At 46.1% G+C, this 16,074-nt stretch overlaps 1 protein-coding gene across 1 annotated transcript; it reads right to left on the bottom strand.

Annotated features, from left to right (window-relative positions):
• Nucleotides 9,915-14,843, bottom strand: LOC8071789 (3-hydroxy-3-methylglutaryl-coenzyme A reductase 1). The gene is made up of 4 exons (XM_002452608.2): nucleotides 13,784-14,843; nucleotides 11,818-11,999; nucleotides 10,748-11,094; nucleotides 9,915-10,549 (listed from the first exon to the last, which is right to left on the bottom strand). Exons 1-4 carry the CDS (start codon nucleotides 14,629-14,631, stop codon nucleotides 10,307-10,309), a joined length of 1,620 nt encoding a protein of 539 aa, XP_002452653.1. The 5' UTR covers nucleotides 14,632-14,843; the 3' UTR covers nucleotides 9,915-10,306.

Below are 16,074 nucleotides of genomic sequence, written 5' to 3'. Positions count from 1 at the left end.
GACTCCGGTACTGGGTGTGTGCGTGGTGGACCGTACCACCGCGCCCGCGCATTGCCGCACGCAAACGGAGCGGGACGCAGACGCCCGGGCTGGGGCAGACCGGCAGACGGCAGGCGGGCGGAGGCATGCAGCAGCAGGCGCGGCCCCGCCGGCCAGCAAGTCCTCCTAGGGAGGCACGTCTAGACTAGCTAGCAGGCACAACACCGATGGATTCCAGAATTCTAGGTCACTGGAGACTCCAAACCGGCAACGTGAACTCCGACGGAAGATGGCAACACCATGGAGCAATGAAGATGGCGACATCACAGAGCAATCGTGCAGAACTACGATGGTGGCGCGTGGGAGAAGGAGTAGGCGTGCAGGAGAAGGATACGCGCGCGGGAGGTATCTCTCCATTGCGCAAAAACACTAATGTCAAGCCTCACATACTTTTGCATATATGCACAGTTTGACCCTCTATTTGCCAAGTTGTCAAATTTGCCAAAGTCAATTGCCATACCGTTGGAGAGTAACTTTTAAGCTTTTTTTTAAAAAAAGACAAGAATGACTAACTCAATTGCAAAACTGTTTGAGTTTCTTAACCTATAAACGCTAACAGTGTTCTCAAAAGCGACATTCTGGATGTTTGAAGCTTGTCTGGGCACGCATTGCTTGGGAGATTTTCATCTAAACAAGCCCTCCTAGGTGGTTGAATTATTTTATAAAGACAACATCCAGCTCGATCTTATACGAAACAGAAGTGTCATACTGTGGATGGACATAAATGTGTCTGCTTGAGAAGAAATTGAAGTTGGCTGGAAGGCGTCCATCCTAACACAGTTCCTCATGCAGGGCCCATCAACCGATTTTTTTTTTAGAAATGTGGCAAAAGCTTTGCCGTATTTTTATTAGATAGTAAAAAGAAATAGAAAACTGTCACTCTGTTGTGCGGTATTGGACCTTGTCGCCCACTGATATTGATTGATATTTTCCTTGCATAGGAGAGCCAATCTGTCTCGGCTGCATCTGCTTGTTCTCAAATGTTCTTGCCATCAACCGAAATGGAATTGAGCAAATGAGGAAAGCAGGGGCCTTGCAGTTTGTGATCAAGCTTTCCTGGGTGGACATGGCTGACCATGGCACCCTTGCTCAACCTGACAGGCTGACACTAACGAATTTTTAAATTATTACGAGTCACTATCATGTGACGCACAGAGCGAAACAAAATTGAATGACTAGGCCCTGATTGGTTGGATCTCGACACAGCGACCAGGGGTTTAATTATATATACAGCCGCAATGCTGAATAATGATCGGATGGCGACAAATGAAGGTGAGCACTCACAGACGGATCGGAGCAAGGAACTGAAGTACTACGCAGTACTCCGTAGGACCGTAGTACGCATGAAGCTCAGTCCACGATAGTGATTCTCTCCATCGCGTCATTCGCTTCTCGAATGCCTTTTTTTTTTTTTTTTACTCTTTTCTGGTTTCTTCTCCTCCCCATACCAAAGAGGAGGACACTGACATCCGTGAATATAATTCAATTATAGTACGTTCCTGCTGCATTTGAAATTAGGGATACAAGCTGTACGTACCGAAATTTGATGCTGATTTGAAATTCTGAAACGTTCCAAGGCACTGTATATCGCGAAAGAAGTGAGGATATGTAAGGATCCATTTGTTTCCTTTTTTTCTGAATTGAGAATTCTGTCAAAGCGTCGATTTAATTAATGCTTGTGTTCGTACCATCAGGCGTACAGTACGTTGGAGTGCTGATCCGAATGGATTTGATCGTATCTTCTGCCGCGCTTCGATTCTTGAAGCACGCGCAGTACTACTACAGTCAAGAGGTAAAATTTGTGATCTACTACTATGCAGTACTACTACAAATTAATTCAATTTCGTATTAAGAGAATCACGTTGCAGCAGATTGACCTCCGATCCAGTTTGGATCGCTGAGTGTAACATTTGAACAAATTAATTAACAGGGGACCGCTAATCAGGCGGCTAGCTAGGCGCTGGGGCGCGCACGCGTTTATGTCCGGGAGACCGGGACGACTACTCCGTGAGTGGATCGAAGATCGATCGAGATCGAGCACCGTCACGTGCGGTCAAGTGGTTTGGTTCGGCGGTCAAAGGGAGGAGCACGGGCCGCTGCGCCCGCCGTACAGCTGTCAGACACGTGGTGGTGGCGCCGGGCGCGTGGAGTAGCCGCCGCAGCTCCCCTCCCGGTCCCGTCCCCGGCCGCGATTTGATCCCAAATCATTCGAATTATGCCCATGCCTGCAGCTGCAGCTCACTTACGACGCTAGCTGCTGCATGCTGTGTACTACTGTGTCTTGTGGGGATCGGATGAGGTGTATGAGATGTGATCTCTCTCTCTCCGGCCATCATCTCCCGTCGCGCCTGCTCGTCGTCGTTAGCTCGATCGATCGTCAGGGCCACACCCCGCGCGCGGCACCGCACTATGCATGCCACGATCTGATTGAACGCTTGAGGGGACGTCCGGTCAGTGGTCAAATGAACCTGACCACCGTACCTCTCCTCCCCGGCCGCCGGCCGCCGGCCCTAGCTTATCCCAGTGCACCTTCCCATTCCTCCGGCCAGCACTAGCTAGCTGTAACGGCGGCATATATATGTGTATCATCGTCGTCGACGGAGCTGCTCAGCTGCAGCTCCACTTGGGACACTCTGCCTCTCTCTCCGATCAATTGCACTGGCGCGCATCTCCCGGCCGCATGCATGCATGTCGTCTTCTCCTCCAGTCCTCCCCGCTCCCGTCCCATGCCGCCATGTCTCTCCCAACCCCTATCGTTATCGATCGCCGCATCATCCATGCAGTGCATGCGCCCCTGTTTTCTGCCGTAACAAGCAACCCGCGCGTGCATCACATCATATCATCGTCGCCACCGCTACGGACGCCGCACATTTTATGGTCGAGGATCCTAGCTGTGGTAGTAGCTAGCCACTGATCCTCACTCCCCTACGTCTGGAGGTCTAAATGGTTCAAATATTTTGTACTCTCTGAGACCATATCTTTATTTGAGGTGGTCCAAACGTCTAGAGGTCATTTTAGATAAGGTTTGAGTTAAAAGTTAAAAAATATAAAATATAAATATTTTTTAAGTTGTTGAGTTAAGAAATATGAAAACCATATATATGAGTAACTTTGTCATGAAAAATACATCCATAAAAATATACATATATCAATTTTAAATAAATATTTTTATAGAAATAAGAGGTCAACGTTATGCTTCTTAGACCACATCTTTGTCCAAAATAACTTCTTTTGCCAACTTAGAGAGAGTACTCTCTAAGAGCATACTATTTGTACTCTCTAACAACCTATTTTCTAGTCGTCTTTTAATTTAGAGGACTCATTTAGGATTGTCTTTACAAATCGATTTCTTGGTACATAGTCCTCTTCTCAAGATAGTTTTTCAGAAAATACAGAATGACAAAAAAAAAGTAAATTTTTATCATACATAAAAAGGCATAAGTTACAATTTTGAGACCCTTAAATAGTTTTGAATAAAATGAGACTCAACTACACAGTTGTAGATCTCTTCAAGCTCTCTAACTTTAATTTGTTACAATAAATTTTTCTCTATCGATATGATTTAAAAAATTAATGACCTTTTGTGTTGCATATATTTTTATTCGCAGACCATATATTTTTAGGGAAGTACCAATGTTTGGGACGCCCTTCGTCGTCTCAAAAAAAAAATTGTTGGGGACGCCCTAAATGCATGCACGCCGACGCATATGCGCGCCAGTATTTTATTTCTGTGCCCCCACACAGTGCACAGCACAGCAGGAGCACGTACGCCGTTACTACCTCCGTTTTTGAGGCTGTTTGGTTCACACCCATACTTTGCCTGTCTAAGCTTCGGTGAGCCACGGAGTGGAGGTAGCTGTTTGGTTCTATTTTTAGCTATAGCGGCCACATGCATTTCTTTCTTGTCCTTTGCTGCTTGTGGTTGTCGTGTAGCGCATGGCGATTGTGGCGAGACCGTGGCGAGTGTGGCGGGCGTTTTCTGCGCCACCGCCATGCCATGCTGCGGCTGCCATCATTGTGGCGTGGCACAGTGTGGCCGTGAACCAAACAACCCTTTATTTCTGCCTCCGTTTGATCTCATCACCGCAAGTACGCTCCCGCGCGATCCGTGTCGGTACGTCGTCTCTGCCAGGAGGCGCGCGACGGTACGGTGCCAGCTGATCGAGCGGCGGCAGCTGCAGCCTGCTGCGCGCCCGCAGAGAGAGTTATTGCATGTAAAACCACAGGGAGCACAGCAAGTCAAAACGCCAACAGCGACGTCTGGATTTCTTTTATGTGCGCTCCTTCGTTTGTGCTATCCAGGTCGTCGTCATCGTCGTCGCCTTCGGTGCTTACTTTGTTCAACTTTCGGGTGGGTGATGAGATCAGAGGAGATCAAAAGTTATATTATCCTTGCAGCTAGCATCGATCTCATCTCACAGCTCCTTGCAGTGATTGTTGATTTGTCAAGGCGTTTAGCTTAGCTCCAAACAGTGCATGCATGACCCTCATGCTTTGTTGCGTTGCAGTGTAGAAGAAATAAACTATGGAGATAGTGTATTATATACTATGTACAATCGTGCAGCTGTTTAATGGATTGAATACTGGCGTGCATGTGCATGCAGCATGCCCAGCAAATTAGATGACAGCAGTGTACTGCAGGGACACTAGAGCAAACAAGAGCTAGGGTCCGCAAAAGTTTGGAAGTAGCTAGAGAGCAAAAAAGATTGCATTGGTGGTGGACAAAAGCGTGTGAACGATCTTCACTACCCAATCACCCCAGTGGGCTGCTGGCACTAGCAGTAAAATATTGCATTGAGCATCAGTTGCCAGTTCCTGCAAAAGCTTTATTATTAAGATACTCGAGTCTGACGGTGTTGGTTTCCTCAACTAAAACCCATTTGTTTATGTGCTGAAACCTATGATTATGTTATCCAGGGGAGTATATAATTGGTGCTAGCTCTCCATCAGCAGAGCTAGAGGACGGGCCAATTCCATCGGCTACACCTGTAAGCCCCCTGATGTGACGCGCCTTGTTGGCGTGTGGCGACAAATTATGCCTTCCATGCCACGACCTAATTCCCCTCACTGTACGTACAGTTGGGGCTGTATGTTTGCATTAATTTTATAGGTTCCATGGTTTTGCTTGATTATTATTCCCTGTTTCATTAGGTCACGTAGAAAACAACTCAACTGTACAGGTGTGTACGCATCGATTATAGTAGAGAGAGGTGCTTGACGTACGCAAGGAAAGGAGAGAGACGACCTGACAGCGGGTGACAGGATTTTAGTTTAGCGTGTATGATCAGCTCTCATAGTTAGTTGTAAGTCAACTGTTTGGATGGATAAATGCATGACCTAAGAGTCGTTCAGTTTGGAGTATTATTATGATATAGCTCCATACATCTTCAATGGGGCATCTGCCTCCAAATTTCCAATTCAAAAGCGACGTGGTTATTGGGTCATCAGATATTCAGCTATACGGATACTTGTCTCTCAAAGATTTAATTAAGAAACTCTAGTTCGATAAGAAAACACGATTGTTGCTAGCTAATTGCAGCACACATCCGTTGGAATTTGATGGGGTATATAACAAGTTGCAAGCTATATCTAATAAACTTACCTGGCCCTATAGTGTTGGCTAGCTAAGCGATCTGTACTGATGATTGTGTGTACGGCGCACCAATAAAATTCGGGAACACTGATGTATCGAAGAATAGTGCAGTGCATGTGTTACCATGATGTCGCGCAACGCAACTGCCAGGCGAAGCTATATATTTAATCGTTCATTCACTGTAATAAAATGTAAATTACTCAAAAGTCACAAGAAATCATATAACCAAATCCTCTTCAATCGCGGAGACAGGTACGATTTTAGTGGGCGTACGTGTGGGATTACCGCGCAAAAGATGCAGTCATGCTGTGAACAGCTCAAAGCTATAGCATGCAAGTGTCAAAGGCGACACCGTACCTTTATAAAGAATTGCTGTATCAGAGATGCAGTAGCCGTGCAGCTAATTTACTGGTGATGTTCTCTGTTATAATTAGTTTAGGTTTGCACACACCGATCTAGCTTGCCTGCAGTTTCAAAAGGTTGAGAGTTTCTTTCTTCTGACGAATGATTGCTTTGTTGCTTTATCAAGATTACAATCTATGCAAGACATGACATGATCTTATAGCTCAAATCTCTGCAATTTGCATTGCACAGTTCGTTACATATGTGTTTAAAAACTCTGATTTGTCGTGGATCGTGAAAATAGAATCTGAAGTATTAAACGAAACTAGCTGTTTCTGGAAATATATGGCCACACTATATTATCATTATTCCAGTTCAGATGGATACACACACACAGGCGGTTCTAATTTACATAATCTGCATTCCAAGTTGGTCACGCTTACTTTTCGTAATCTGGGATGATGCCCAGTTAGGTCATGCCAATAGATAATTACGACCTCAATCTCAGGGAAGCCCATTCTTTACAGACTGTCTGCCTCGCCGTCGCTAAAGCAGCTATCAGCCGTAGTACCAGTACTGAGTAATACTAATCAATAATGAAGACATCAAGAAAGCTTGTCATGATATACCTCCTGCTGTTTAGGCGCCAGCCCAGAAAAGTGATCACTAGCTAGCTTGTGACGCAGAATAATAATCTTTGGAAAGGCAAAACTCATAGCTTTCTTCTGTCATATTTTTCCCCCCTCGACACACACCCGATTCCGCCTTTTCCGTACGTGCATGCTCAAGCAGCCGAGAATCTGTACCCGATGTGCAATTGGAAATGCATGGGTTAACTAATGACATCACCGACGGATTCGATCTCGTTTTCAGGAAGAAACAACTCGATCCAATTTGGGCTAATTACTTGGTCGCGAGAGACAAGGACGACGTCATACGAATAAAAATATTTCGCCAAAACGCAAGCTTAATTTTTTTGATCGAATCTCAATTCGATGTCAGCGACGAGAGAGGCCGGCGCATTGCGTGCGTTCATACTGTACACCTTGCGACGAGCCTCGGATCGAAGGGACCAGCAAGTGATTATTATATAGTTCCGGTACTAATTAACAATAGCTTTGGCCGCGCGCTGATTGATTACACAGTGAAGCAAAGCATCCGATGGCCGGCCGGCCGGCTAATTAAAAATCAGTGGCGGGCTAAAGACGGATTAAAGTTAGCTAGTAGCTAGCTAGCTAGCTCGCATGCAACTATGCAAGTGGGGATCAAGCAGGATTAGATTAGATTAGATTAATTAGCTGGGGATTAAGATAACCCCGAGCGGCGCGCTGTCCCTTCGCCGGGCATGTGCTCGCCCCCCGCGCTTGTCGCGTTGCGATCTCTCCATCGACCGATCGACGGCCGCGTCCGGGCTCATCGATCAGCTCCGGCCTCTCCGTCCATGGCGCCCCGTCCGGCCGCCCTCGCTCGTCGACAGCTAGCGATGATAACCTTTTCTTTTAATTTCTCGACGGCCGGGGTCGGGGGGCGTCTGACTTTGACGATTATTGTTAATGACCCTGCAGCAGCCAGCCGTAAGCATGCATGCAGGCGACGACGTCCGTTGCTTTTTCGATGGGACTTCCATCGAAAGGAGATGATGATATGATGCGCGCGCGCCTCGTTGTCTGCCGCCGGGCCGGCGGTCTTAATCTGCGGTGACCTAATCGGGGCTAGGTGCATGCAATCCGGCCGCAATCAGAGGCCGCATTATTTCGCAACTTGTTGCGATTAGTATAGTGCTCTTTTGGCAATTGGCATTTGTCTAGTCCATTTATTTGCAGCTTTAGTTTCAGAGTCGTTTCATAGAGTATATGTTGTCGTCAATAAGCTTCCTTTCCTGAAATGTCAATGTTAATTTAGCATCACATTGTAGAATTATATTGCCTGTTCAAGACTTTGACTAATAGTTTACTTTATGCTTTTATTCATCTCGTGTGTGTGTGTGTCTATATATCGAGATATACACACGCATAAACAGTGTAGCTAATCTAACCGAGGATACCCAAACCCTGTAGTAAAGAAAATCCACCGTGGATGGATGATAATGAAATTAATGGGCCGAAAGGAAAAGAACATGCAATGATGCGCCACGCTGTGAAGGCAAAGCCAAGAGAGACACGTGTCGAGCAGTCGGTTGCACCAGCTAGCGATCGACGCGTGGGTCCCGGCCCAGCCACGTGGGAAAGGGAGCGGGCCGTCCGGAACGGGGCCGCGGCCACACGTGGGCGTCGGCCCCCCCGCGAATCGCAGCAGCATCCAGCGCTGGTTTCCGGCCGGTTCTGGTGCCCGTGCCCCTGCCCGGGAGACGTCGCGTCGAATCTTTGATGATGCTGCTGCTGCCATGGGCCGTGGGCCAGCGACGCGCCGTGGCGGCCCGCGCGGCCACGTGACGGTGCCGGGAGACCCTCCTACCTCCTACGCCCGCGGTCGCTCGCGCCCCGTCGCGTCGAAGTGACACCGCTTTGCCCTGTTTTCTTTGGCCCTGTTTAGGCCTTGTTTAGTTCACCTTAAAAATCAAAAAGTTTTCAAGATTCTCCGTCACATCGAATCTTACGGCACATACATAAAGCATTAAATATAGACAAAAACAAAAGCTAATTACATAGTTTAGCTGTAAATCACGAGATGAATCTTTTGATTCTAGTTAGTCCATAATTGGATAATATTTGTCACAAACAAACGAAAGTGCTACAGTACCGAAATCCGAAATCTTTTGAGGATGAAAATTTTTTGTGTGCCACATCGAATATGTCGGAAGGATATCGGGAAGGGTTTTTAGAAACTAATAAAAAAACAAATCACATAGCTCGTCAGGAAACTGCAAGACAAATCTATTAAGTATAATTAATCTATCATTAGCACATTTGGGTTACTGTAGCACTTAAGGCTAATCATGGAGTAACTAGGCTTAAAAAATTCGTCTCGCGATTTTCAACCAAACTGTGTAATTAGTTTATTTTTTTATCTACATTTAATGTTCCATGCATGTGTCCAAAGATTCGATGGGATGGATTAAAAATTTTTGGATAAAGGGTCTGTTTAGATTGAAGATGAAAATTTTATAGGTGTCACATCGGATATGTCGGAAGAAGAGGGCCTTTGCCGGTTTGCCGCACTGCGGCGCGGACGGATGAAGGTCTGTGCTGCTTGTTTGGGCGCTGAACCCGTTCGGCCGTCGCATTCGGATCAACTGCACCTGCACTGCACCGGTGTGCGTGGTGCGGAAAAACTGGTCAGGGACGCCGGGGATCACGCGTCGCAAGCACGGATTGCTGGTGATCAAGCGCTAGGGGCAATATGGATTGTTTCTTTGGAGCCCGGAATGCGGAATTCGGAAACAGGAGTAGGAGCCGAGCTTTTGTTGGGCCCTTGCTGCTCTTAGCTGCGCCTGCGAGAGGGAAAAACAGAGTCCGTTTGAGACCCACAAATGCATGGGCTGTCATGCGCCCCAACTTTGAAGGATGAGCAACTTGTTTCCAGAACGGCATGAAAATTCTGCTAAGTGGATAGATCTGACTGAGCCCGACTGCTTTGAGTAATTCTGCCTTTCTGTGCATTTTGAAGTTACGTGCACTCCTGCTGGTCGCTTTTATCGTTCTTCTCCTTTAAAAAGGGAAAAAGAAGAGACAGAAGGAACGCTCAACTTGTTCATTGTGCTGCTTGATAAGGAACACAGACACTGAGAAGTGGGGAGTATATTCGTTGACTGAGACAGGAAGCATCGAAATGCGGATAAGAATTCCTTTTGAATTCTGTGAGCAGAATTAACAAGACCATATTTTTCCTATTGAAATCCGTGTGCTGAAGTAACCGAAGCATGTTCGGCTTGTCGCGGAAAGCAAGCGCCTGGCAAGTGGCAACAGGAGTCACTTCTGTTCTGAACCTTAAACTCCGAACCTTGAACTCCAGTGACATCTTATTTCAGGAAAACATTCACGATATAAACATAACAATAGGCAAATTACTATACTGCACAAAAGGAACAGACTTAATCTGATCTGCTGCTAAACAAAGCAAAGAGATGTTTGAACGGTTACAGGCAAACATTAATTAATACACGAAGACTCAATACACATAAACAAAAGTTACAGTCAGAAGCTGCATAATCTGCTAGGTGCTGTACGTCGCTAACAGTCAAACAGGTTGCGCTTGCTGTTTCGACCTGCTCCCTTATCACTCTGTACAATCGCTCTGTTTATCCCATTTGTTCCGCGACGATCTCACTTGGGCCATTGCTGTCTAAACATGTCACTTGGAGCCTTGGAGTACCCGACGAGCTGCTGTGTATACTCAGGAAGCAGCACCTTGCACATCTTTGCTTGATCGGTTGTACTTCATGTGGCTCTTCACAAGTTGGCCAGAAGCAAGGGCTGCCATGAGAGACAGCTCGCCAGCGAGCACACTGCCAGCGACGATGGTAGCCAGAAGCTTAGCATTTTCCCCAGGTGAATCAAGATTCGGACCCTTGACACCAAGCAGGTTCAGACATGCGGCTTGTGAAGTAAGACAAGTGCCACCCCCAATAGTGCCTACCTGAGAATGGACAGATTACGAAGACAAATTATTGTCACAAAATACCGCATTCAATCAAATCACAGATATAAAAGCACGAGAAATAAGTAAATGATCTGGAAGGATAATGGGGATATTGATTTTATAATTCCAATAAAACTTCATAGTACTAACTAGTATAAGCCTGTAACCTTACACAGAGCACAAAAATCATAGTACCTCAATGGAAGGCATGGTCACAGAGATGTGAAGATCGCATCCATCATTCACTGCCTCCATCATGGTGAGGCACTGTGAGCTTTCAACATTTTGGGCAGGATCCTGCCCCGTAGCAATGAACAGGGCAGTTACGATATTGCTTGCATGGGCATTGAAACCTCCAAGAGCTCCGGCTACAGCTGATCCAACGAGATTTTTTACAATGTTAAGCTCGACAAGTTTTTGCACAGTGGTCTTAAGAACACTCTGCACAACTCCCCCTTTGACTGTGGCCTCACAAGCAACAGATTTCCCACAACCTTCTATCCAGTTTACGGCTGCAGGCTTCTTGTCTGAACAATAGTTACCTGGCATAAAAAAAAGTCAACGTCCATACAATAACTGGGGAGGGGGGAATGCTGATGATTGCTTCTTTTTCAAACAATAATGCTAATAATAGATCATGATTATTACAACGAATTTGTTCCATGTCAAATGGAAACCAGCCAATAAACTAACTATCTCACTGCTGTTTTTATAAGAAAAGCAGTTACTCTTTACGCTTGAGCATGAGAGTGATAAGAAAAATATAGATAACAACATGAAAATTCCAGATTCAGCATAATCTCATACAGAGACATACTTTCCTCAGGTTACAGTTGCAATAATGAGTAAGAAAACGTGGTGATGGTAGCTGAAGATGCTCAGCCTCAGAACAAATTTGCTCGGAGTCCGATGCAATGTAGCAAACCATGTATTGTGAGAAGAGCATCTGTATTATAAACTTTGAGCTTTTGAGTATGGAGAGCAAAATGAAAATTTATCAAACAAGCTGGCACGCAGACTTTCCTTGGGTAACACTGGCACAGAACCAATAAAATGTATGCATTTTCCATGCTTCAGTCAAACAGTTCCTTCCGCAATTCATGTGTAAAATTACTAGCAAGTAAAGAGTTCAACCTTACATTGTGTTTAGTTGTCTGATAATTTTTTTCTCAAATAGTTATCTGATAAAATAACATGCTCGTTTATTGAAAGAGTGCAAAACTAGCTTTTCTTTGCTATAACAGAACAGAAGGGAAGAACCAAACCAGATAGGCTGATGATATCCATGTCGGGGAAATCAGTCTGCAGGTAGCCCAAGACATTCTCAACACCTTTTGACACCATATTCATTCCCATAGCATCTCCAGTACTACAAGTGAACCTTATGTAAACGTTCCTACCTGCTAATGCACAATTAATACCCTGAAGCTTCCCAAATCTGCTGGACCTGTGGACAAGAAATAATTTGGATGTCACCTCTAACGGATAAAGCAGATAATTTTCTATGAATTGTATTGATTTTAATAAGAAAACAATCACTGAGACAAAATTGCAGAAATGCAAACCAAACGTGCACAATTAAATAAGAAACTAATCGTCTCCTGTTTCTATCTGAAAGAAAAAAATGAACAAGAAATGTGCCCGTCATACAAGCATGCATATGATACACGCCTAATTTGAAGTCTGGAATGAAAATTAGTATGATGAGACATGCAATACTACTAATAGGGGAATAACAGCAGCTAGGCTTCATAGTAAAACTAGTCTTCTAGAGGAAGTACCAAATCAGCAAATGCCATATAGGAACAGCCGTGTTATCCAAACAGGTTGTCTGTCAATCGCTACGGTCACAAATGATATTGTGATATTGTAACACTAAGTCTCAAATGCACAGCTTGAATGATAAAAATGCCTGTGACCTTTTCACATCTTATCCTCGAAAAGTGAAAACCAGCACTAAACCGTTTCAGTATATAGTACTTTGAAAGAGTTTAAAAAAATGAAAAACTGAATGAAAACGGTCAACATAGAGAAGTGGAGGAAATTGTAATGGACTGATAAAAGTTTCATAGGAGTGAAATAACGTATTAGGCATAAAGCAAAGTGAGGAAGAACAATAAAAATGTGCTCTAAATTAAATGTGCAGTGATTTAAATGCTAGAACACAACATTCCTAAGAAGCTAATTACTAAATGCTAACAGAAATGCCAGATTACCCATGAATGCTTATGCATGCAACCAGTAGTGATGGCTATGCACATGACCATGATTTTGAAAAACAATCTTGAGAAAATAGACTCCATATTTTCTTAATATTTTACAACAGAGAACCACAACATAATCAGGCCCTAAATAATGGACTAGTGTGAACCAAAAATAACCTAAAGCTTATCAAGCCTAGAAAACAACAGAATCAAAAGCTTCTAGTGAGATGAAACAGCAAGTAACCAGAGTTTCCAAACAACGCAATAGAACAAATGTTTAAAGCTTCTGTAACTTGCAGAAACCGGCATTAATTTAGGCTTAGGAAGTAACGAAACCAGTTGCTAGGATCAACTGCCCTTCTTCTAAGAACATATGCCGACAGTTACTAGGAAGTACGGAAACCATATGACGGTAAGCCCACATGTCATGATTAGGCTTCGCAACCGACAAACCGTTGACATTCCCTGCGGTTTCAACAAACACAACAGGACAATTCAAGGCAACACTTCAGAATGTATAATTGGTATCATTTGTAAATATCCTGTGGTTGGATAAACGCAAAACGACAATTCAACGATGACATTTCTGAAAGTATGAACCTGCATCATTCGCAAACGGCCAATAACGAATCCCAGAAAATAAGGAAACATAGTAGATAATGCCACTGATACTACAATAGGAGGTAATTGCTGTTGCCTCAGCTAGTGTATGCTGAAGTTGGAATAAGCTAAGCTAAGAAGCTGTGGAGTCCCTCCTATCATCATCAACCAAATAAGAAAAGGACACATGCTTTTGTGGGCAATCACCTGACCTTAAACTACTAATACCATGTAGTTCTAGCCGTCAACATCATGACAATAGTCAAACAGCACATGGGAAACTTAAAAGATGCACCAAAGGAATGTATTTTTAACTACTGCTATCAGTGTCCCCTCGCACTAAAGTAGTTATGAGTTAAGCAGATCCATATCCCATTTTAAGTAAGCGTGCAAATCTTCAGGTAGACAAATGGAAAAGGATGTCTACCTATTGAAGACAGCAGCTAGAGTCTCAAAATTGGTAAGTGCCTCGGCAAACTCCTTGAGCTCCGCTGCCCTCTTGATCGATGGCAACTTGACGACAGGCGCACGAGACATTGCATCCCGGAACAGCGAGCTGACGGCGCCTCCGGACGCAGCGATGGCTCTGCAGCCGCGGTTGACGCTGGCCACGAGACATCCCTCGGTGGTAGCCATGGGAATATGGTACTGTTCCCCATCCAGGAGCAGCGGGCCGGCGACCCCGACCGGTATCTGCACGTACCCGACGGGCATCTCGCAGCATTGCCCCAGGATGGCCTGGTAGTCCATCCCGTCGAGTGGGAGCCCCTCGACGCCCCGCCCCGTCATCCGCCGCAGCGCCTCCCGCCGCAGCCTGGCCGCGCGGTGGCAGTCTCCGAGGCGCGACTCGAGGTGGTGTGACGGCAGCGCCCCGGAGACCACAGCGGCGACGATCTCCTCGTCCCCGTCCTCCACCCCGTCATGCAATGCCTCCGGCGCGTCGGCGGCGGCGCGCGTTTGGTCGGGGGAGCCGCCCTGGTCGCGGCAGGCGTGGGTCTCGGAGTTCGCAGATGCGATGCCAGTGCCGCAAAGGCCGAAGAGGTACAGGATGGAGGCCAGCTGGCAGAACACGGTGACGAACTCGCGGCAGCGGAGCGGGAACAGGAGACGGCGGTCCCTGTCGCTGCAGAGGCGGAGAAGGTCGCAGGAGGAGAGCACGAGCGAGATCATCGCCAGGCCGTTGGCGACCCACGACGGGATGGGCATCAGCGAGCCCCCCGCGGCGAGCGCCCTCAGCGCCGCCGCGATGCGGCCTCCGAGACGGCGCACGTCCATCCACCACCGCCCGGGCTTAACCGGCCACCACCGTCAGGGGGGTGTAGAGCGGAAGCCGAGCGCGAGCGAACCCGGGGCCTGGGGGCGCGTGCGACGATTGTGTGTCGTGCGTGCTGCTGCTGCTGGTGGTGGTGCGGGAGGGTGTGCGTAGCATGCCGTGCGGGACCGGGGCGGTGCGGCCTGCGCGCGGCTGTGGAGGGGGGTGGTCGGTTCGTCGATGGGGATCGGACGGACGCGGAGCGGCCGCGGGGTTTGTCGCACTGGTGGTGTGCACGGAACCCGCAAGGCCGCAGCGGCGCTGCGGCGGAAGGGGCGGGGCCGTTTCGCCTCTAGCGGGGCTCAGATGTTCAGCGTGACGGGCAAACGAGCGGACGGACAGGGGGGCAGACACGGGGCCCGCGCCGCCGCCTTGGAGAGCCGACTGTTTCGGCAGCAGGCCCGGCCTCGTTTCGTTTCTTCCCTTGCAAAGCCGAGGTGATGAGGGAGGTTTTGGTCAGACTTGTCAGTTTTGTCACGTGCCCCGTCGTGACGATGGATTTGTGTACGTCCGCGGAGGGTGCGGCGACCATGACACCTGTTATGGGGCCGCCCGAAGCGCTAAACGCATGACTTTTTTGTTCTCGGCGTAAAGCTAATTGCTGTGTTAGGCGAGTGAACTGTAGTCATGACAAAAGACCGCGAAGCGATGACAATGAAGAGACTCAAACACAAAAACTTTCTAAGATTCTCCGAATCTTGTGGTACATGTATAGAGCATTAAATATAAATAAAAATAAAATAATAATTATACAATTTGTCTATAAATTGCGAGAAAAATCTTTTGAATCTAGCTAGTCTATAATTGAACAATAATTGTCAAATAAAAATAAAAGTGCTACAGTAACCTGGAAAAGAAATTAGAACTGAACAAGGCCTTATCTGTTAAATCTGACAACTATTCAGCAGTGTTTTTCTCTCATAATAAATCAGTGAACAATACTTTTAATCATACTTTTTAGACAAGAGTATAGGCTGGAAGGAGACGGCGCCCTCGCACATGAAGTCAAGTGGGCACATCATGTCACTTTTTATTTTGTTTGGATGCAAACTGTTTTTGAAATAATGGAGATACTATATTTTTACAAGAATACTTTGATTTTAAGCTACTAGGTGTTTGATTGCAACAAATCTTATAGTCTTTAAAACTATTAAAACGGTAGTCTTTTTAGAGTTTTAGAAACTCCACTCATGACCTCTTTTTTATAAAACATGGTTTTGTGTCTCTTTGGCTTTAAAATCATAGTTTTGTAAACTATAGTTTTTAAAAATTGCATCATCCGGATAGGTCCTTAGGCTTTTTTTTTTCCCACAGCACCAACGGTTTTTGGCTCCTTGTTACCGTGTAAAGAGAAGATAAAGTCAATAAAACTAAAAATAGTGGTTTCATCGTCTTTTATTTTGAGA

The sequence above is a fragment of the Sorghum bicolor genome, chromosome 4, assembly GCF_000003195.3.
Source record: "Sorghum bicolor cultivar BTx623 chromosome 4, Sorghum_bicolor_NCBIv3, whole genome shotgun sequence".
NCBI lineage: Eukaryota > Viridiplantae > Streptophyta > Magnoliopsida > Poales > Poaceae > Sorghum > Sorghum bicolor.
Note: the sequence above shows the minus strand (reverse complement) of the source record. Positions and strands in the feature narration are given on the sequence as shown.

Bases quoted from the DNA above. Each gene is read 5' to 3' on its own strand.
- LOC8071789 (XM_002452608.2), bottom strand. From the start codon at position 14,631: ATGGACGTGCGCCGTCTCGGAGGCCGCATCGCGGCGGCGCTGAGGGCG. The intron at 12,000-13,783 runs GTAGACATCCTT...TCTTGTCCACAG, and splicing joins CTAGCTGCTGTCTTCAATAG to GTCCAGCAGATTTGGGAAGC. The intron at 10,550-10,747 runs GTACTATGATTT...GTCCATTCTCAG, and splicing joins TGACCATGCCTTCCATTGAG to GTAGGCACTATTGGGGGTGG.